Here is a 23,095-nt window from a genome sequence, read left to right on the forward strand (position 1 = left end):
TATATATTAAAGGCATTCCTGGTCTTGGTCAATACAATACCAACCAAAACATGCAAAATTACAGAAGCATACTACACTCATTTAAAAAAAAAATAGACTGTTTGTCATGTTTAAGCTAGCTCTTTTTTGTTATAACAAGATCTTTTTTTCACAACGTTACAGTCCTTTAAGCAGCAGGTGGCAGCAAGTATTTTTGTTGTAATGAGAAATGATGCTAATAGTGAGAGATGATCTTGTTACAAGCCAAAAAAAGAATCAGTTTTTGAAAAAGTGGGAAAAGGAGCTCAATACGTGAAAGAAACGTATTATTAGGAGTTAAAAATGCCCCTGTGAGCAAGAATGCAATATGCTTCCATACAAGAAAATCCCAAAACCTGTTTGAAATCAAAACATTCCCATCTCTTTCCAAAACTAAGACATTGAAAAAAGGAAAAAGATGGCATGCCCTTTGTCAGTGCTACACACAGCTCAGTGGTAGGACTTCAGATATACACACTGGTCATTCAGTAAGCGTGCAGTGACTATGACTGACTTTGTGCACAATGAAACGAGTTGGGTATTTTCAGTGCTGGATATTGTGAGTGTGTGTGTGTGTGTGTGTGTGTGTGTGTGTGTGTGTGTGTGTGTGTGTGTGTGTGTGTGTGTGTGAGAGAGAGAGAGTGCATATGTGCATGAGCTGATGAGTGTATGTGTGGATGCCACAGATAAAGGATGAAACTTGCCAGAAATAAACTGCCTAATGACACTGCTGAACATACGGCAACATCGACATTTCAAACATTTTAAATGAAATGCTGCACGATGATACATTGGACATGTTTTGTGATGCCTTCAACAAAGCGCCTCCTTATCTCTAATCAAATACATTATGGCTCTGTAAGAACTGTTAACGCTGATGTGCATAATATGCCATTGTTAGCAGTGGCATCACACAGCCATCATCTGAATGTGCGAGGGGAAGAATTTCCCTGTTCGGCAAATTATGAGACAGGATGACATTCAAGGGCATTTATTCATGTGCAAATCAGTATATCAGAGCAGAGTGAGACTGCTCGCTTACGGCTCTATCTCTGTGGGAAACTGCTCCAGCTCGTATGTGTCTGTTTGCCCGGCTTTGTCATCCCTTATGGCTGTCGAAGAATTGGGACTATTTGAGGTAAAAGCTCTACTTATTAGCGTAACACATTTTGAGTACAATTTTGTTCTACAAAACCCCAATGTACATGTTGCGTTGTGCCTTTTGTGCCATCCTATTGATGTCATGTACAAGGCCTTGTTGTTTGATCTCATATTAGAAAGGGAAAAAACAGCATAAATCAAGACTAAATCAACAGCAAGCATTTGATCCACATTAGAACTACAGGATAGAACACTGTGCTTATTTATGTCATCACAAAACCTTCAGGAGTGTAGGATGAGTTCTGTTGATGCAGGTTAATATAGCCCCAGAGCAGCTATATTAATCATGGGCAACAATATACACTACATCATCAATGATTATGAACTGCTGGCCAAGCCAACAAAGCTCCAAGCTCATTCTGCGCAAGATGCTTTTTCTTTCACACGTTCTCTCCAGACAGCCCTCCACTATCGACAATGTGGATGCTTTTCGTTCATTCAAGTCAGGGGGGAAATGGGAGGGAGAGGGAAGTAAATGGAACACTGAAGTAAAGAAAAAAAAACACACAACCGAAAACAGCAATTCAGCATCCATCCTTTTTTTCTTCTTCTTCTTCTTTTTTTTTTGCCAACAAGTAAACTTTTTTTTTTTTTTTTTTACATGCATGTCGAACGCAGACATGGAGAGAGGAGGAGCAGGATGTTGAAGAAACAGTAGGAAGAGGATACATAGAAGACTCAACTTACTTCTGAGCTCTGCGGTGATAGAGCAAAACAAAGACAGAACACAGTACAGATTTTTAACCCCACAACATTCACGAAACGAGCGAAAACCATTACACTTCTCACTGTAAGCACAGGGTAAAAAGAGGGTCGCGGGGAGAGGGGGGCAAGGGAGGGGAACAGGAAGGACCATTACACTAGATTGCAGAGTGTTTGTGCGTATGTGTGTGTGTGCGTGAGTGTACGTGTGTGCGCGCGCACGCTCTGTATGTGTCCATCTGTGAGAGCTTACATATGTGTATGACAATCAAAGGAAATGGTCTTCAAGGAGAGGACATTGTGGGAAAACAGCATTGTTGATACTATCAGATATACACAACTATGTGGTATTATAGCTGATAACGCTGCCTAACAACAAATAACATTAAGGAATGAACCCAAAGGGACTATTTTCTTTTACAGCTAATCAGTAAGAATTACATTATCTCAGATTAACAGTTCAAATGATAATACAGCCTAAATATGTTAACCACAAGTAGCATTAAAGATTGAGCATCATTAGTTCTGGTTTTAGGCCATGCTGAAAGTCTCCTTGGTAGTTTGTGGTGAACGTCTCTGTCATATTTAGATTAGATTATGCAAAACACACAAGGTGCAGTGAACTTACTGGTGAATGGCTTGGAGAAACTTGCGCTGGTGTTTCCGCACCTTGGCGTGATCTATCTTCTTGACCAATTTTGTGTGTTTGTAAATGAGCCATGTTTCCCTGAGTACATTGGCAGCTGTGTTCTTTACCTATGAAACAAGGGCGAGAAACTTATATAACATAGAGTAGTTTGAACTGCTCTGACAGATTACAGACTGAAGCACCCATCTGTGTGTATTATTATGATTAACAATAATTTCAAAAAGTGGTTACACACAGAAAAATAAAACAATAAAAAAGGTTAAGTTAGAATTACATGTGCCAAAAACTCATTGTATTTGACTCCATACACACACTCACCAGCCATTTCATTAGTTGCACCTAGCTAATACTGGTTTTGGATTTGTGAGAGCCAATTCCTCATGACATCACACAGTTACTGTAGATTTATCAGCTGCACATCCATGACATAAATCTCCCATTCAACCACATCACAAAGTTGCCCTGTTGGACTGAAACTTCTTGTCATTTCAAGAAACGATCTGAGCTTTGCGACATGGGGCTTTATCCTGTTGGAAGCTGCCATTGGAAGCTGGGTACACTGTGGTGTTAAGGGTTGGACAGGTGGTGTTTAAAGGGCGTTCAGCTGGTACTAAGTGCGTTTAAGCACCTATAGTTCATTTACTCTGGTCCAAATCAGTTTATGAATTTGTAAGCTTGTAGCTTTCCCCGTGGTTTGGTTTGTTTACACAGAGTAAAGTCCAAGAGAACCAAAATGCATCACTGCAAACTACGTGAGAGTGTTCAGTCTGCTTGAATGGATCCGTGCGTTCATGGTGTTTATGCCATATTCTGACCCTACCATCTGAATGTTGCAGCAGAAACTGAGACTCATCAGACCAGGCAATGTTTTTCCAATCTTCTGTTGTCAAGTTTTGGTTAGTCCATTGTCGCACCCGGCCGGATTCTCTGCTGCTATAGCCCATCCGCTTCAAGGTATGGCATATTGTGCATTCAGAGGAGCTCTTCTGCATACATTTCAGTTTAATTTTATTTATATAAAGCCAATTCCCGACAAAAATTGCCTCAAAGTTTCTTATAATGTAAGGGAAAGACCTTAAAATATTAGAAAGCTATCCCAAACAACCCCCTGTCAACAGTTGGAAGGAAAAACTCCCTTTTAACAGGAAAAAACCTCTGACAGAATCAGGCTCAGGGAGTGGCAGCCATCTGCCACAACTTGTGGGGGGTGAGGGGAAAGAGAAAAGAGCAGAAAGAGGACGAAGGGAGAGAGAGTCAGGGTTTAATAGTTACAAACGATTAAAACCAATAGTCGGCAGAAAACACACATAGGTTTCTTCAGCATGTTGTTTTGCCCATGTCTGCATATTTAAATGCACTGATTTCCTGTCATGTGACTGGCTGGTTAGACGTTTGCATTAACAAGCAGTTGAAGAGGTGTACCCAATAAAGTGGCTGGTAAGTGTATTGTTTATTCTACAATCCCAGTCAAATTAACAGACTGGAAGAAGCAAATTGTCACACATTTTTTGAGCTGAGAATGCTCGAAAGAGTTATAAACCAAAACATTCTCATCACTGTTACAAACACAAAATGCATATTATAAGAGTTTACTATTACAGTTTACTGTGACTCACTCGTTTGCAGAGTTGTGTGTCCATCATGAAGTTGTGGACATGCTTCTCAGCCTTGGTTAGCTCCAGCTTCCTGGCTACCACTGCAACTACCAACGCAGTGCAACCAGCTCCCTGTTGCACAAAAACAGCAACTGTTCTTTCTTATATGGACACTACATTGTGTTTGGCTGGTGTTACATAGATCTCCATATATACATAGTACATTTCAGGTTCTTTCAAATAAATGACCAGTGTGTGAGCTCTACAGAAGAAGAATTAAATACATGTTCTGGTAGGTTAAAAACAAACAAACAGAGGAAGCGAGAAACAAATATATGTTGAGGAATCAAGTTGAAATCTGACGATCAGGTTGCATGATAATACTTTGAGCTTGAGGTTTCGTTCTATCTGATCATAGTTGTCTTGTGTGTTCTGTTATACATTTATGTAACTGAAGACATGATGAACCTACCATGATCCCTGTAAGCAGACACACGCCTTTCCCACAGTAGGTGTGTGGTACCATGTCTCCGTAGCCAATGGAGAGGAAGGTAATCGAGATGAGCCACATGGCTCCCAGGAAGTTACTGGTCACTTCCTGTTTGTCATGATACCTAAGGCAATGGAGATATGCAGAAGTCAGGAAAGCTGGAACTCAGTTTCGTGAATGTGAGCATGCTGAAGAATGACATGGTGCTGTGTGAACCAAACGGGTTGTGAGCGGAGGTGGTGGAGGTGGTGAGGATCGAGGAGTAGGAAGAAATCATGTTGGAAGGTGAGACACCTGTTTTATAAAGCCAGTTCTAAAAAAAATGCAGCAGATTTTAGTGAGAAACAACAAAGAAAAGGTCTACTCAGTACATGTGCAAAAAACAGTAGAATTCCTTTCTGTTTTCCTTCATCTTTAAGACAGTTTTTAATGCAGAGCCATATTTTTAATGGGAAGGACGCTCAGAATAATGCGAAGGCAGGGGAAAAAAATCACTTTCTAATAGAAATAACTGATTTGAAACTGAAACCATGATGTTCACCATCTGTCAGTTTGAAAATGAGGCACTTGATGAGATGAATGATGGGAAATTTAAAAAGAAAAAAAGAGTCTGAGGCCAAATGACATCATCTTGATTTAAAATGGAAAGAAATTATACTAAGTATAGTAAGCAAGTTTTAAATGACAAAGAGAGAGGCCATGTTGCTCAGCGTGACTGGATATAGTGCCATGGCTTTAAGTTATTTTCAGTATTGCACCAGAAGGTACATCAGTGCATCCAAAAATGCATACGCTTCTTCTTTAAATCAAACTAATAGTCGGATTATTGGTCAACGTTTAATAAAAATCTTCCTTCCTTCTCAGAGTTGCCCCGACAGAAGTTTTGGTAATGCAAATCATCAGTTCAAACTGACAGCCATGCTTGAAAATGTCGGACCAAAAGGCCCATAGTGCATACGTAAAGACACTTGTGTAACAAAAAACACAACGCACACAAAGCTGGATTGAGGATGACATTGCCATACCTTCCACAGCAAAGCAAAAGTCAATCACGGAGGCAAATCTGCCTCATTCACCCACCCTCATTCAACTCGCCTGATTATTCCCAATGGGCTGTCTAGGAGGAGATCAGATAAGATTTAATTTTGAAGTCAAAATCAAATATTCATTAAGCACTTTCAGACAACATCACGCTAACATCCTTATGACAAGGCAATCTAGACTCTGAGTCTAATTTCTTGGGATTTGGTTAAGGATTTTGTAAAGGGAGTTCTAACTGGGCCAATCATGAATTTCCGATGAGTTTGAAATATCCAGCAGCGTCCAAGCCTATGAACTCAGAATGACCAGCACAATCATCTCTAATTAGCGCACAAGTACATATCAGAACAGCTGGGGTTCAGTCTATGAAGTTTTTCTCTACACCAGGAGGGAAAAAAAAAGATTCACAGTTTCATAGAAAAACCGTTTCCTCTTTCTCCTCCAAGACAGTTCATTGTTACCAAACACCATAAATGAACTAATCATGCCTTCCACATTTCTTAAAACTCCCACTCTCAAGTTTTTCTATTCATGCTCAAAGTCCGGGGGAAAAATAGCTGAGCATTTTTGTCCCACAGAATGTCAAAAAAGTGTGTGGTCTATGGGATTCAAGCTTTTTCAATAACATGCAGAGAAGCAGTCTGTACAATACCATGCAGGAATAAAAAACATGTCTGCATCTGCATGCTTCAAAGCCAGTATATTGAGAGCAGGGGAGCAACAGAAAAACCTAGGGTCCATTTAGAGATTAACACCACCTATGACAAATCCTGAAGTATTACCATGTGAAAGGGGACCGTTACGTCTTCTTGGTACTGTTCATTTGTAAACAGTGGGGTGAGGACTGGTTGAGTAACAAAGGAAGAAGCTCATTGAATTTGACACCCCTGTCTCTTTTACCTGCATCCCAACACTTCACCAGCTGCCCTTTGATAACTGCCATGGGGATAAACTTGATCAGCTGGCTAAATATTGTAATTGCAAGTGACTACAATGTTAGTGACTAGTATGTTAATTTCATTCATTTTGTCATCAAGGCATGCAGAGAATGAGTCACGTCTCCAAGGCAGGCAGGAATGTGCTGCACCTTTCAGCACAGTGAACAGTTTATTGCAGTACAATATGGTCGCCTCTGTTGTAAATATGACCTATAAATATGCTTGGCAACAATGCAAAGAGGCATTGTTGCTTTCTCTTTTATCGCCTGTTTTTCTGTTGGTGGACATTTCATTGCACATATTTCAGCTCTCTGAAAAAGAGCAGAAGACAGCAGTACTGGAGCAGAGACAGAGGCTGAAATGGGAGCAAATCAATAGCGTTTTAAGGCTCTCAATATACTGTGTCAAGTTTTGGAATAGCATGGAGAAGAGCTGGCACCACTTTCAACTTATTCCAGGACAGGACATATATAATGTCCAGAGCAGATAGTTGTAATCCCCCCTGGTTAAATTCTCCCTGACAGACACTAACAGCAAATGCATTATTCTTGGATCAATTACCCAAACGTTTTACAGATTACATTATTTATCCAGCATCAAATGCAACAACATCCATTTACATCCAAAAGAGCACCGAGGCCTTCGTTCTGCGAGACAGTGTGATGACCACAACACAAGACCGATAAGGCAACGTCTCAAGTCGCAGTGTTTTAACTAAGCTGACCAGCAACGAGATAAACAATTGCTTGTGAATGACTATATCGGCCTGTTCAAATCACCATCGGTGTAGTCTAATCAGCCTTTTCCCTCCCAACATGGCTATGGTCTCTGTTTATGTGCATGAATGGAATCACTTCATTTTTCAGCTGCTGTTGTCTGTAGATGTTTGACAGAGGCTGACAACACAGCCTCTCTATAAATAAAGTAGCAAGAATGGATCACATGTGAATGAGGCGCACTTAACCTTGCCAACATGCACACACACACATACACTCAGGTTTTCCTTTCGAACTGGATTCCTTCACATACGCGAAATATTTTAACAGATGTTTCCTTCAGAACAAGGGCGCTTTTTAAGGTATCACACACATAAAAGTTACTACTGTGCTTCGTGCGCCTAAAATGCACAAATGAATTAAAAAACACTTGCAAAACCCGATAGTACAACAATATTTAGATTTCAAACATGCTAGAGGAAGAACATCAACCTTGCCTCTGTTTCTTGCCTTCTTTAGTCAGCCGGCACAGCGAAGCAAAGAGCCAAGCACTTTGTTCACACTGAAAAGCTCGTGCTTTACATTCTGAAGTCATCACCTTCATATAGTAACACCACATCACCACTTTTGTCCAGATGTTCAATCGAGGCAAAATAAATGGAAAAAAAAAAAAGTCAGAATGCCAAAAATTTAATCTGAACACTGCTGTGATGACTTTTAAACAAATACATCGGGATGCTCCGCGGGGGGAGGGGTTTTAGTTGCAATAAACATGAGCAGATTAAACTCAAAGTAATGACAGCTTCTTTGAAAAACTGCAAACCTAGCAGTGTTTTTACAGCACAGCAATACACAAAAGTAAGCAAGCAAAGCAGCACAGCAAACTAAAAAAAATCTGTACATTTGCTAATTGCTGAAATTGAAAGGGGACATATTGTATTTTTACATGCTTTATCATATTTATAGTGTTAGAAAAATGGATCACATTACAAATTTAACATGGCTGAATTTTTTTTTAAATTGCCATGTACGAGACAAAAGCTCAGGCTTTTGAATCGTTGGGATTTCTTGTACCTTTAGGCTCAGTTTACCAAGAGCTCTTCTGCTCTTAGTTCTTTATGAACTAAAAGTACAAGTCAGAGAGAGAGAAAGGAGGTGTATGGTCATCTCAGTTGAGCAGCTCTGGCTGTGAGCACAGTATTCCCACCCACTTGGTGTTCAAACACTCAACCAGAAGGGAGGATGGCCTTTGGATAATGTTCTTCTGAAGGAGAGGAGCTAAAACTGCTTCTTTCAGACAGAGGGCTGAACCGAGTCCCAGTGTAAGCTATATATGGATTATTTTGAACTGATTTATGCAAAGCTACTCAAGCAGAGTCCAAGAATTAAAATATGGAGTTGGGTATGATAATATCGGAATAATAAGTCCACTTTAAATATGGTGCGAGTTTTCACAGTTCAAAGCAATACAGTACAGAGTTTTTAAAATCCCAGATTCTTCCTGTGGCACCAACGTGAGATTGATTTGTGATTTTTGAAACTTTACAAGACCAGATTTTCAGTTTTCTCTAATGGCACGATTAGGTAAAATTTAGTTATGGATTAAATGTGTGAAAGAATTAATTATGGTTAATTAACAAATGTTAGCATGCTATCAATCTAATGTGATGAACATGGAACACGTTTTAGTTAAAAATATGTAAAACTTAAAAATTCTGAAGGTTTTATTATTATGCAGTTTAGACTCAACCCACTGTAAAGTTTATGCCCTAAATTAACTGTATTGGTAATTACCAAAATTGTTTTTATGTTTCAGTAATGGTTAATCCACCAGTATGCACAAGCTCTTTAACTGAAATATTTTAATGTTGGTGTTATTGTTGTTAACCTAGATTTTCAAATGTACTGGTTAAAAAAATAAAAATAAAAAATAGTTGTTAAGATGCCAAATTACAGTGATCTACTTGGATTCCTGAACAGAAATTTTTATTTGATTTGATTAATTCCTTCTTAAAGAATTTCAGTGTAACAGCTCAAATTTATAGAAATATTAATTCATTAAAGTTTGTTATTTGCCTAATGAATAATAATATTTTTCAATGTGAAACAATTTTTTGAAAGTTTCTAAATCTTTATTTGTGTTTTCTTGTTTTTATGGCCTGTGGTCATATACACACATTATATACATCTCCCTCTCACCACCTGGTGGGTGATGTTTGCGGTCCTCAAGTTTGGGTCCTCAGGTCTGGGAGTTTGAGGGTCCTATGCAGTATCTTAGCTGTTACTAGGTCGGTACTCTTCTGAACAGAGACATCTGGTGTGCTTGGAATCTGTGTCCATATGTGGGGCATCCAGGTGGTTCTCAGGTTGCTCTGCCTGGTCTTGGAGTCCTGGTGATGCTTTGACCCATTGGTGTTATTTCCAAAGCTACTATGAAGTGTGCTCATGTATTGACTATACATTTTGCCTGCTGCAGTATCTGAGAGGAGCTTCCATGTTGTGGAGAGGCAGGTGATTACCTGGACGGCAACAGTGTTGTACCCTTGTAGGGCTCCTTCATGCATATCACCTCTTACACTGGGGTGGCTGTGTACATGTATTTTATAATATCCATGTTTAAACAGCTTAGGAACAAAATAGATTTCCAAGTTCTCTAACTGCTTTCTGTGTAATGTGTACAATGAAGAAAGCTTTTATATGAAAGTATATGTCATGCAATTCAAACATGAAATGAAATTATGCAGACGAATCTGCAGCAATCTTCACCTCTTGGCTTTGTGCCCAAATCCAACTCTGTCAAATGAATTCTTAAACACACTTGAGCAGTCAAGGGGCTCAATGTCACAGTGACCTGTCATCAGGAAATCAAACACAGAGGAGTGGCGGTCTCACAAGATCTGATGTAATTGTGCTTCGGTCAATTAGCACGAAATATAAACCACATGGAGGTTCGCCATGTTGCAGAAACTGGATATTAGCTTTAAATTAAGTACCTGTTAGATTTCCTCTATATATATATATTGCAGGGAAGAAAATGAATTTTAAAGTGCCAGTGCAAAAATGCACACACTTTAAAGAAGAATTAACCTAAATCTACTGCACTACTGTCAACCAACTAAAATGTTTTATTTTTAACTGAAAGCTCTTTGGATTTGCTGACTCAAGGTTTTATCCCCCCCTCAACGAGGCTTTCTCTGGGCCTCTGCTTCCAGAAATGCTCAGAGTGTGTTAGCACATCTGCATTTTTAAATTTATTTTTACAGGGTCAGTGAGAAAACTTTCAAACAGTATGCTGTAACTGCAGAGATTTTCTGCAAGTCACTCAATTATGAATAATGAAGTAAATAATGTCAGCTGGCCTAAGCCCTTTACAGTGTTGTGTGTGCGCCCTTGCAAACTTTCGTAATTAACCTGAGAACTACAGTCAGTCTTTCCTTTCATGAAGTCAGGTCTCTCTGTGCTATGCTGGGACTGTCCTCCCTAATCTACAGACAAGAAACTCCATTCGTGACACCCTTAATCTTAATGTTTCAGAGCTGGAGTGTGTGCTTACATCAAAGGTTATCAGATTGACAGTAATCCATCACAGATGTTTCACTGAATTAGGATAGAGACACCTCTAGAAAAGCTCCTCAGTAAGCTTCCAAGCCCAGTAACACACTTTACATTCTCAACTCCAACAATAGTTGTTTTGCTCAAGCTAAGAAGCACTTCAAAACAGTTTCCATGTAGAGCTGGGCGATATGAGATTTTTTCATATCACGATATGTTTTTTTCATTTCAGGCGATAACGATATCTATCACGATATAAGCCAAATAACTATATTTGTAAGATTTAAATGTGCCGTTGCTCACAAGTAAAATGTGAAATAATCAGCAGCTTGTTTTTATTTAAATATTTATTCCCCATAATAAGTTCAACAGGGTAGATGTACTTAAGGAACATGAGACTTTTTCAGATAGATAAAGGCAAATATTGCAAACTACACAAAAGGCAGCCGCTAAAGCGTTTAAGTTTCAAAATAGAACAAACGAAACAGACTACTAAATTGTCAATTCCACTTAGAAACAAAATATTAATTCTAAAAATAAATCTTAGTTTGTTTTACAGAAGAACAGACAAAACTGACTAACTTTTGTCAATATCAAATAAACTGAGAACTAAAAGGAAATTCTCAATCTCTCCTTGTTGTATAGCTGAGCTTTTCTAACAGTTTTAACAGTTACTTTAGTCTGACAAAAGCCGAATGACGAATTAGCGCTTCCAGTCAGAGACTGAGGCTATGTCCACACGTACACGGGTATTTTTGAAAACGGAGATTTTCCGTTTTCGTTTTAAAAAATAATCCCGTCCACACATAAAGGCAGAAATGAAGGAAAACGCTGCTATGAACATGCCAAAGCAGCAGGTGGCGCTAGATTCCTAACCGTGCAGAAATGTTGGCCAATCAGAAGTCTAGAAGCCTCGGTGGGAAAAAGTAAACAAAGCTGCGGCATAGAAGCAGAACAGAGTCGTATGTGTGGAGGGTAGAGCTGGGCGATATGAGATTTTTTCATATCACGATATGTTTTTTTTTTCATTTCAGGCGATAACGATATCTATCACGATATAAGCCAAATAACTATATTTGTAAGATTTAAATGTGCCGTTGCTCACAAGTAAAATGTGAAATAATCAGCAGCTTGTTTTTATTTAAATATTTATTCCCCATAATAAGTCCAACAGGGTAGATGTACTTAAGGAACATGAGACTTTTTCAGATAAATAAAGGCAAATGTTGCAAACTACACAAAAGGCAGCCGCTAAAGCGTTTAAGTTTCAAAATAGAACAAACAAAACAGACTACTAAATTGTCAATTCCACTTAGAAACAAAATATTAATTCTAAAAATAAATCTTAGTTTGTTTTACAGAAGAACAGACAAAACTGACTAACTTTTGTCAATATCAAATAAACTGAGAACTAAAAGGAAATTCTCAATCTCTCCTTGTTGTATAGCTGAGCTTTTCAAACAGTTGTAACAGTTACTTTAGTCTGACAAAAGCCGAATGACGAATTAGCGCTTCCAGTCAGAGACTGAGGCTACGTCCACACGTACACGGGTATTTTTGAAAACTGAGATTTTCCGTTTTCGTTTTAAAAAATAATCCCTTCCACACATAAAGGCAGAAATGAAGGAAAACGCTGCTATGAACATGCCAAAGCAGCAGGTGGCGCTAGATTCCTAACCGTGCCGAAATGCTGGCCAATCAGAAGTCTAGAAGCCTCGGTGGGAAAAAGTAAACAAAGCTGGGGCATAGAAGCAGAACCGAGTCGTGTGTGTGGAGGGACAGTAACTGTGTGTATATGTAAGCATTTAAACACTGCAGAGAGTAGAATTAACAGTATTGTAGAAATTCATTTCACCGAAACAATAACGTGGCGCACAGTGTGACGCATGCACCAGTTTATTGTATTTCCAGACTTTCGGCACAATTTACAGTGCACGCTACTCTGTTTTTTGTCAGACTTGAAATAGCCGAAATACCTTCACACTACGGAACTTCTTTAGCTCTTCCGTTCGACAATCTCTCCGGCATTGGAACCATCATCTGTTTTCTCTTCGGTCACGCTCGGTTGATTTTTCTAGTCGGCACACTCATTTCCTCCATTACCCGCTGGCTGCTTCCCAAACAAACACACGTGCGGCTTGGCACTTGTGCTATACGGTAACAAGTCACGCGACGTGACGCTGCGGCTGTGATTGGTTCGGCTCTGCGCTACTTAATTTGGATTGGCTGACCTTTTTTTTTTTTTTTTTTTTTTGAGGACAAGAGCGGCGAGGTCTATCGCGATAGCTTAATTTCTCTATCGAGTAAAAGTTATATCGCGATACATATCGTTATCGTTCTATCGCCCAGCTCTAGTGGAGGGACAGTAACTGTGTGTATATGTAAGCATTTAAACACTGCAGAGAGTAGAATTAACAGTAACAGTATTGTAGAAATTCATTTCACCGAAACAATAACGTGGCGCACAGTGTGACGCATGCACCAGTTTATTGTATTTCCAGACTTGCTTTCGGCACAATTTACAGTGCACGCCACTCTGTTTTTTGTCAGACTTGAAATAGCCGAAATACCTTCAAACTACGGAACTTCTATGGCTCTTCCGTTCGACAATCTCTCCGGCATTGGAACCATCATCTGTTTTCTCTTCGGTCACGCTCGGTTGATTTTTCTAGTCGGCACACTCATTTCCTCCATTACCAGCTGGCTGCTTCCCAAACAAACACACGTGCGGCTTGGCACTTGTGCTGTACGTAACAAGTCACGCGACGTGACGCTGCGGCTGTGATTGGTTCGGCTCTGCGCTACTTAGTTTGGATTGGCTGACCTTTTTTTTTTTTTTTTTTTTTTTTAAGAGGACAAGAGCGGCGAGGTCTATCGCGATAGCTTAATTTCTCTATCGAGTAAAAGTTATATCGCGATACATATCGTTATCGTTCTATCGCCCAGCTCTATTTCCATGTAAATGTTAAATTTTTTTTCCAAGAAGTAACTCATTCATCCTCTGATGCACACTCTGGGTATTAAACCATCATGGGACATGCAGAAACACCGAAACACTACCACTCCACCTCCACTGCCAACTCAGTACATCTAAACATTTTCTTTCATGTTTCAAATCTTCTCAGTACACTCAGCCTTCCACAATGTGTGGTTTACTTCTGCACACAACACAGAGACTGTCTTTAACATTACACTTTTAACTCTTTTAGGTGCACACAAAAAAACAGACCTACCAAATGATTGTGAAGTTTTCAAGTTTTCAAATCCTAATCATCAGGTCATTATTTTATTTTTGTCCCTTTTTTTGCAGCTGTAAAGAAACCTTTCAGTTTTGCTTATTAAACTACTTGTTTTACCACACGTGAGAACCACAGAGCAGAAGCCTCAGCAGTGAGTCTGTTCTTCCAGTGAGGCATTAATAGGAGGAGTCAGTGGAGCTGACGTTCCCCCAAATCAGACTTTTCCCTTTCTAAGAGTAGACTGAAACAAGCAGGAGGATCTCCTAGACAGGATAACAACTCCATGTGTAAACTGGTAGAAGCAAATCCACCGCTGCTTTGTCTTTCGGAAAATCATTTCTGAATGCATATGATCGCATCAAGACTGCAGAGAGAGACAGTAACTGATGAAAAACAGAGAACTAACTTAATTTTATGTTACTGCATGTCAGTCTTTTACCTGTCCCAGTGCTTATCACATATTATGCAAATTTACCTTGTGGGCTTACATGCGCTGATAGGCTACAATCAATACTAGGCCTGCAGAGCGAGCACGCTGTCACATCAAGTGAAACAATGAAGAATCTAACTGTCCCTGGTGAATATAGTAGTACATGCCACGTCGAATCAAAGAGGCTCCCTTACATTGCCCACATTGCAGCATCAGACTATAAATGTAAACCTACTGTAAGAAACTCAAAGGAACGGCAACATTTCGGTTTTGTATAAGTTTGGTTGAGCTCACAGCCTGGAAACTGTAAAGTTACAAAGCCTGCTTGAATATTTCATGTAAACATGTGGTTGGTGTGAGAAAGTTCAAGTTGCTCTGGTATGTATTTCTCCAGTTAAACATTCGGACAACCTGTCTTGGCTGGCGCTGTTTGTATCTTGAGCCTGATAATCTGGTGCTGTGCTGTAAGGGAAAGTCAGCTAAACTTTCTTGCCTTTTACGTAGCCTACAGGCCCTGAATGGAGTATGCGAGGTGAGAAATAGCAGCCTCGCATTGCCCCGAAATAGAGCGTTTTGTTTCAGATAACAAAGTTAGAACAGGAGTGGAAGAGAATTAGATAACAGCTAAAGAGAAAAAGGAGTGAGAAACCAGGGAGACAGGCAAGGCATGCATGCAAGTGTGTAACTGAGTTCGGGCTGGATTAGGCCTGCTTGTTATGGATAAGGAAAGGCAAAGGGACAAGGAATCAGTAGTGGGGAGAGATGAGGAGAAACTGCAAAGCATGCCACGTTAGATGGGTACAGTAGGAGATCTGCAAAGGATCAGTCAGCAGTAAGAGAGAGAGGGAGGGAGGTGTCTTTGGTAGTGAGGGAGAAGCCAAAAGAGCTTAGTTAAGGAGCTTAGTTGAGGTAGGTTAGCTCTGAGGATGGGCTGTAACAAGAAAGATGGGAAAGGGGGCCAGTGTTAAATCCATCTACTGTAACATTAGCATTTCTCCCATCTCCACCCTCTCTCAGTCCCTCTGGTTGTGTGTCTTTCATTCCCCCCATCTAGGCATTTTCCAGGTAGACTCCGTGTTCGTCCAATCTCACACCGTACTGCCCTTTGATTTACTTCGCAGCGTGGTCAATGTGACAGTGTTACGGCGCATTTAACAGATACAAGTCACATACAGCACTTTGGGAAACAAGCGCCTCTTCTTTTTTTCAACTTTGGTTTCACTTGAAATGATGGGATTGATAAGTAAACATGAAAACTCGCATGCTGTTTCAATGTTTACTAAAAGAAAGGAGGAAGGGGAATGACATTCGGCTCACGTGGGCAAACAAAAACTAGAGACGCCGCAGAAACCAAACTCTTGTTTTTAAAAGATGTCTCCGTTAACACATGTAGCAATGGAAAGCAATGCTCTCATTTACCCTCTAACTGCGTTATGCCACTCACGTATCTCTCACTCAGAATCTTGCTGTGCTAAAAGTAACACGCAGCCCAGACAAAAGTGCCCTCAGCTAAATACACGAAATGACTTGACATTCGTTCTCTTCTTGCACACTCGGGCCTTATTTTGATAACAGAGGACAAAGTGTCTTCATCTCTGCAGAACAATCTTTTGGGTAGAAGCAACAAAAGTCTGTGGAAAACTATAACACTGTTCAATTAGTTTTGTGAGGGGAGACACATAATGAGATGGTAATGTGTGAACACAAAGAACAGAAAGGCCTTTGGTCTTCGAAAATCTTTGGAGTTGCTGCTAAAAAGACATCTTTTTGCAGTATGGATCTATAACAATTGCATAAGGAGAGAGAGAGAGAAAAAATGAGATAAGACAAATTGCCCTCTGGCAGACTGGTGAAGGTGACTTGAAGGAGTTGCTCCATTTTTATACAAACTTCCTCCTCCAGCTCCTACCGGCCTAATGCACAACAGTTAGCAAAGAGACGCTTGCTTCAAAGTGCTGCTCACACTGTAGGTCTCTGCTGTCCTCCTACAGCCACTAAAAGGAATTGTGCCACTTTCATGCCAACTAGAGGGCCCTTCCTAATTCTCCATTTGACCTACTGGGTTTGGAAAGGATCATCGGTCAATTTTGTTTCAGAGGAGCTGCCCCTTCTCCCCGCTACCACCACCCCGCTCCCCACCACCCTCCAACCCCACTCAGGGCAGCAGTGGCGCCAGCTCGATGAAAAAAATGATAAGTTGGGTTTTCCACGGCTAGAGAACGAGGACTCACATGGTATCCCTATGGAGCAGCATAGTGGGGAAATAGAAAGTACAACAAAACATTATACAAACACACGCACACGCATGCACACGCACACACACACACACAACCTTCATGTGCATGCTAAAGTGCACCCATCCATAGTAACAGACGTAGACATACAGACACAAATCTACCCATCTGGACACATTATTCTGAGGCTAAATGATTAATAGCATGCCCTGCTCATGTGTTTGTGCATTTTTAAACCAAACCACACTCTAGAGATTCTGTGCCTCTCAGCTCCTTATTCATTTAAGTTCAGAAATCCAAACTAAACCCATGTAGTTTGTTTTTTTCCTCTACTAGCATTTGACTTGAATGAAATGACTCCTTCCTTTTATGAGGTGCTAAAGACTGAATGATGGCAAAAATGTGACATATAGCCAATTATAATAGAGAGACTTTGTGCAACTTAACTTTATGGAGACGTCATCATGTGCAAATTTAATGTTGTGTTTTTTCAACCAATGCATGAAGCGCTTTCAGTGCTCAGGTAGAGTAGAAAAGCGCTATGTAGGAACCAGTCTATTTATCATTGGGTTGAGGTTATCTCATGCCTGTGACACCTCACTGGCCTCCCTCTGTGCTCCAGAGGAGCTGGTGTGAAAGTTTTTGAGTTTTAAATCCACCAGCCATGAAGATCCCAAGGTAAGGGCATGTAAAGGGGGGTGGTTAGTGACAGGTTAACATGTGGGTAGTTAGGGGGCAGGGGTACGGGAGGGGGAGGGGAGGTACTTAATAAAAGCAGGCAAGATGAGCTGCAGCAATAAAAGAAAGACCTTCCTCTGACGGGATGTTTAGCTTTTGTGGTGTAGCACGTGTAGACTAAAATATTGGGTTTGACAAGAACTGCTGCTATAGATTTTCCCACTCTCCAGCCATGCAACTCGAGTCCCCCTTCCACACCATCTATGCAAAAATGAACTTAAAAACATCAAAGCTGGCATTAATGTCTCATTTCCCTATGCAAATGCACAAACGAGAAAGAAAAAGAGAGCCTCTCATTTCTCCCTGCCTCTTTCATTTTCAGCGAGAATCATTGGTGCCCCCTTGAGACGAAGCTCGTTGCGCAGTTTTGGTGAGAAAAACGGGTTAGGGGATCCTGGGGGCTGCTCTGCATTATCAAAACAAACCATTCAGCAAACAAACAATTAAACACTCATGAATTATGGACAAGCCATCTAAAATAGCAATAAAAACAAGGAGTGGGAAGTCGTGGAGCAAGTGCTGAGCTAATGAAACGTGTGCAAGGGTGTTTTTAAACGGCCGGGCAGTGGTGTAGTATGTGGGCGTATTAGCGTATCCCTTCCTGCACACGTGTACGACATCGATATGTAACCTATTCTGATGATTCCACATATTTCAGGGAAAGGACAGAGAGCACGGAAACGCGTGGGAACAAAAGCGATAAGTGAAGGAAGAGAAGACGTCTAATAATCCACAAAGTGCAATTGTGCATCAGCCATTTTGGTTTGTGCCCAGCAACAACATCCATTATTCACAGCCCTGTATTTACCTCTCACAGACACGCACAGTCCATGCAGCAATGATCCAGGAGGATATACTGAACACCAGCAGAACAGTTCCTGGACAGATGGTCATGAGGGTCTTCATGACAAAGCGTGTGTTGAAGTTAATCTTGTTGAGGGCGCCAATGCTGCGGGACGAAGCGTCCGTGAACAGCTTGCTGTGGAGTAACATGACTCTGCCAATCAGGTAGAGTCTCAGGAACATGGGGATGGAGAGGATGATGTCCACATCCGCGTCGGCCACCGACGGCGTGTAGGTAAAAGCCAGCCGCGCTGTCCATGTGAAGACATACTGGCCCGGGATGGGGTGAATGGCACACACCAGTAATTCCAGCACGATGAAGAAGATTCGCTCATACGTCATGGCTATCCTCCAATCATCCGCACCATTGTCGACCATAAACAGCTGAAGGAAAAGACAGACTGAGGTCAGTTTGGATAAAGTTAGAATTTCCTTCCACACTCAACTTCTTTTCCTTCTACACATCTTTAATACATTTTCAACCACATGGACCTTTGAATGAGGCCTCATAGTATTGGTGTGTTTGTAGATGATCCATAAGACATGGATGCTGCTCATGATGGCCAATACTTGATCTACAAATATCAGCCATAGCATTAAAAACACCTGCCAAAACTTGTGTAGATCAAAAATGTCAGTATACTGGGATGGTGGGAGATGGTGATGGTGAGTTCCTCTGGGCTTGTCTATGAGAAATCCAACATTTCTCAAGCAGAAGATCATCATTGTTATTCTTCTTTCTTTCTTCTTTTTTTTTATTTGGCTGATCTTTGTAAATCAAGCTAGCAGACAAGAGTAGCATAGGTGTCTTATGTTTTGATTTATAAACAACACACCTCTAAGACTCAAATAAGCTAAGGGCAAATACATAATAAATATACGGAGCATGAGATGTATGGCAGTAGTTCTAGTTATCCCAGGAAAACTTTACAGAAACTCAAATACAATAAAACAGAAAACAACTGTATAGATTCATCAAGACTACTGTTTGCAAATAAATAATACAGTGTTTCTGGACAACAACTTAAGAGTCATTTAAGAGTGATTTTTTTCCACCCCACTGGAAAACCTAAATTGTGCAATAAACCTTTAAGCATAATTTTTACAAAAGTTGTGAGAAAGTTTAATAAACACAACATTTTCAAGAAAAAAAAACAATTGAAATCGGTCAATTGTTTTGTGGTTTGAGGTTTAAAGGGTTAACGGCTTTAATTTAAGATAGGTTTTTCTCTACAGTGGCAACAAAACATGCAGCCTAATACTGCTGCAGAGGTTCCTGTGAATATGCTGCACATGTAGGTTACTCTTCTTTGCTTCTGGCCAGGTCCTTACTGTTTTGGGTCATTTTCTTTCTTTAGAAAGACAAAGTAGTCCATCTCCCATTGTTACCTGTTGCCCTTTTTTCTCCACCATCCTCTTAGCAATATAAAATACTAATTGTCGCACTCAGGATAGCATTAACGATGCATCAGAGTTTACAGTGACATAGTTTTCCTACACTGCCTTTGTACAGACAGCGGGGTTTGTAGGAAATGTCAATATTTAGTGATGTCAGTTTTGTTTGTGTAAACTATTTAGTAACAATTTATAATCACAATCATTAATAGAGCAAAAACTAATCATTTTATTTATGGAATTTTATTGATTTGAATCAAAACAGACAATTGCAAACACTTAATACTGACTATTCCACCTATAAACATCTATAAAAATGTCATTTTATCAAATGTTTACAATACTTACTTAACTGGCTGTAGTTTAAAGCTTAAATTGGAGATTGCTGTGGTCCTGTTTCTCTCCTGTTTAGTTTTGTTTCCACTTGTCTACATTTTCTGTGAATGATTTTGGAGTGAGACCTCTCACGATTTCTACATGCGTATCACAGGACCAACACTACGTGACATCCTGTATGAATCTGAGCCATCAGAGGCTCTGACAACAGCAATATTTCACACCCTGAGACTGAGGCTCAGTGAAAGGTAATAATAAAAATTAAATGAAAAACTTTATCACAAAATCACAATGACTCTTTGCAGTCACTAACTAATATAAGATATTTCATAAACAGTATGAAATAAGTATTGTCTCTTATCAGTTATACACCACATGTACAGTACTCATTACTTTACATTTTGCTACAAACATAGGTGCAGCGATTTATTAAAATGTGTGCAAATGTACATGGAAATACAGCACACAGTTTGTACACTTCCAACAAGCTTTAAAGTCAATATTTGGTATCAACACCTTTATTCTTCATCACAGCCTAAACTCTCTCAGGCAGCTTTCTTTTAATTTCTTGAAGTAGTCTCCAGGAATAGTTCTCTAGGCTTCTTGAAAGACATTCAAAGCCCATCTTTGGAGGTTTCTGCCTTTTGTTCCGTTCCCTGTGAAAATGATCCCACACTGCTTCAATAATGTTAAGGCCCGGGCTCAGGGGAGGCCAATCCATGACTGATAGTGTTAAACTGTGTGCTTTTCTATTCAGGTTTATTTTTTACAGCACTGGCAGTGTTTGAGGTCACTGTCATGCTGAAAAATTAGCTGTTGTCAATCAAATGCTTCCAGATGGACTGGTGACTCAAAGTCTGACTGTACATTGTACAAACCATGACAGAGCCTCCACCTTGTTTTACAGTTAGCTGTAGACACTCACATTATACCTCTCTCCTGATTTCCCACATACATAATGATGGAAATTTAACCAGTTCAGATTTGGCTTTTTCTTTTTTCTTAAGGTCATAGTTTTCAGGTACTTTTAATGTATGCACAACATGTTGAAAGTTAACATCTCACTGGGAATCACTTAGTTGGTGCCAAAATACACTGTCAAACTGTATCTTTGAGACAGGCTTACAAAAGAAATAAAAAAAAACTTCAGGTCAGCTACAAAGACAAAAAAATTACAAGAAAGTCCAGCTCCTTAGAAGCAAAATTACACGGGTTGGGGGGGTAAAGTGGTTACAATCAAGCACTTTTTACAGTTCAACATTTTTTTAAGCTTCAAAAGTTTATCTTTGGGTGGGTGCTTTAAGGTTACACTGAGCTGTCTGCTTCAATTTCAGTTAAAGAGAAAAAAAGACTAAGTGATTTGTATTTAGCGTAGTTTTGCCAGTAGAAATTGAATTCCCAACGGACTTTTTAAAATCAGGTTTTATAATATTTAACTTCTGCCACACTGATCTCAAAAGGTAAATGAATAAACAAAGGTTACTTTTTCTGCAGTGCACTCACCTGGATTTCCCGGGCATGGTACATTATTATAAGACCAAGCAATATAACAGTGGAAAGGCTGATAAGGCATTTCAGTGCAAATGAGTATGAAGATTCCTAGGGTGAGAAACAAAAAGGACATGAGAGACAAAATTAGAAATAGCCACCAAAATTAAAACCATTCTCTTAATATGTGCAAACATCATAGAGTATCATATATAGGAGTACAACATTACAGTCAAAGAGTGTTCACCATTACACAACTCATATTTTCTAGGTTTAATAATAAGATATATACATGTCATTTTAACCTCTATGGTATAGCTATATGTATACAGATAACACTACACAACTGCATCTATACATAGCACCCTCAAACACACACTAACACATATACACACACACACGCTACTTATTAGCTGAAGCTCAACAAGAGCCCACATAATGGGGTTTCACGAACAGCGCAGTCAGGATGTTGCTAAACAATACAGCTGCAGGTGGAGGTGTAGCCTGATATTATCTATGGACACCATTTCCCACCATCTAAACTACCAATTAATCAAAGCCCAGCACTAACAGGGGGACTTTCCACTTAATGGTAGGTGCAGAAAAGGCAAGGATTGTATTAGCAGGGGGCCAGCACAATGAGCACTGCTGATGATAAATAGGCCGGCTGGATGCTCACGCAGGAAAGCTCTTTGTATGTGTGTACGCGTTTGTACATGGGGGCCGTAGATCTAGAAAATGAGAACCTGTGCTACTCAAATCCTCCCCCAACCCTCTATGTTGGTAAAATGCCAACTGATAAATCAATTTAACAACCATGGTGTAAAAATGCTGCTCTGCAGCAGGCTAATGATCATAGTGTTGTTATTACAATAACAACACTGACGACAAACGATTAAAAAAACCAAGTGGAAATATCATTCATAATTGCCAGTGAGATGACAGTCCTTGCTTCTCAATATATGTTGTCCTTTGGTGGTCCATATTACAGAATTATTTTTAGCCATCAACTAGATTGCTTTGCCCCTCAGGTTGGCGACATGTTCTCAAGACATTCTAATGTCTGAAATTGTTTTGAAAGTCCCTGATGAAATAATACAGAGTAAACCAATTAATCCACGTGCCAGAGGTTCAAGGATTTTTAAGTCCCAGTGCTCACTGCCTCTTTACATGTTCCCTCCTTCAGGGCTCAGAAAACCTTTGCTGAGCCGCGAGCGTCTGCTCCATGACGGGACGTGAGATGGAAAAATGGACCAGCCACAGCACATGCTACCTGTCTGATGTGGGAAGGCTGCGGTGCTGCTCAGAGACATTAGGTCATTTCCATTTCAGCTGAGGTCAGTATGATGAATGGACTGAACAAAACTCAGTAACAGTCACAGACAAATCTATTGACTTTCTTAAAACCCCATAAATCATCCTATAGATTACCCCACCAACTTACTATATTTTAGAGCCACAAACCCTTCCTCACACACATATGAAAGAAAGAACACAATTAAAATGCACACACAGACACAAACAGGCAAA

At 40.0% G+C, this 23,095-nt stretch overlaps 1 protein-coding gene across 3 annotated transcripts in view; it reads right to left on the minus strand.

The window, feature by feature from the left end:
* kcnn1a (potassium intermediate/small conductance calcium-activated channel, subfamily N, member 1a) overlaps positions 1-23,095 on the minus strand; it is a 66,154-nt gene that overhangs the window by 7,435 nt on the left and 35,624 nt on the right. For 2 of the 3 annotated variants that reach the window (XM_080907932.1, XM_080907933.1), the window contains exons 3-7: positions 21,581-21,676; positions 18,312-18,730; positions 4,598-4,739; positions 4,147-4,257; positions 2,510-2,637 (exon numbers count right to left, since the gene is read on the minus strand). In XM_080907932.1, coding sequence (XP_080764058.1) covers positions 2,510-2,637; positions 4,147-4,257; positions 4,598-4,739; positions 18,312-18,730; positions 21,581-21,676 — 896 coding nt within the window. Of the gene's footprint in view, positions 1-2,509; positions 2,638-4,146; positions 4,258-4,597; positions 4,740-13,432; positions 13,816-18,311; positions 18,731-21,580; positions 21,677-23,095 lie in introns of those variants that run through there. The other variant, XM_080907934.1, reaches the window with a different exon arrangement.

This window comes from Rhamphochromis sp. 'chilingali' (assembly GCF_963969265.1).
Source record: "Rhamphochromis sp. 'chilingali' genome assembly, chromosome: 16".
NCBI classification, from domain to species: domain Eukaryota; kingdom Metazoa; phylum Chordata; class Actinopteri; order Cichliformes; family Cichlidae; genus Rhamphochromis; species Rhamphochromis sp. 'chilingali'.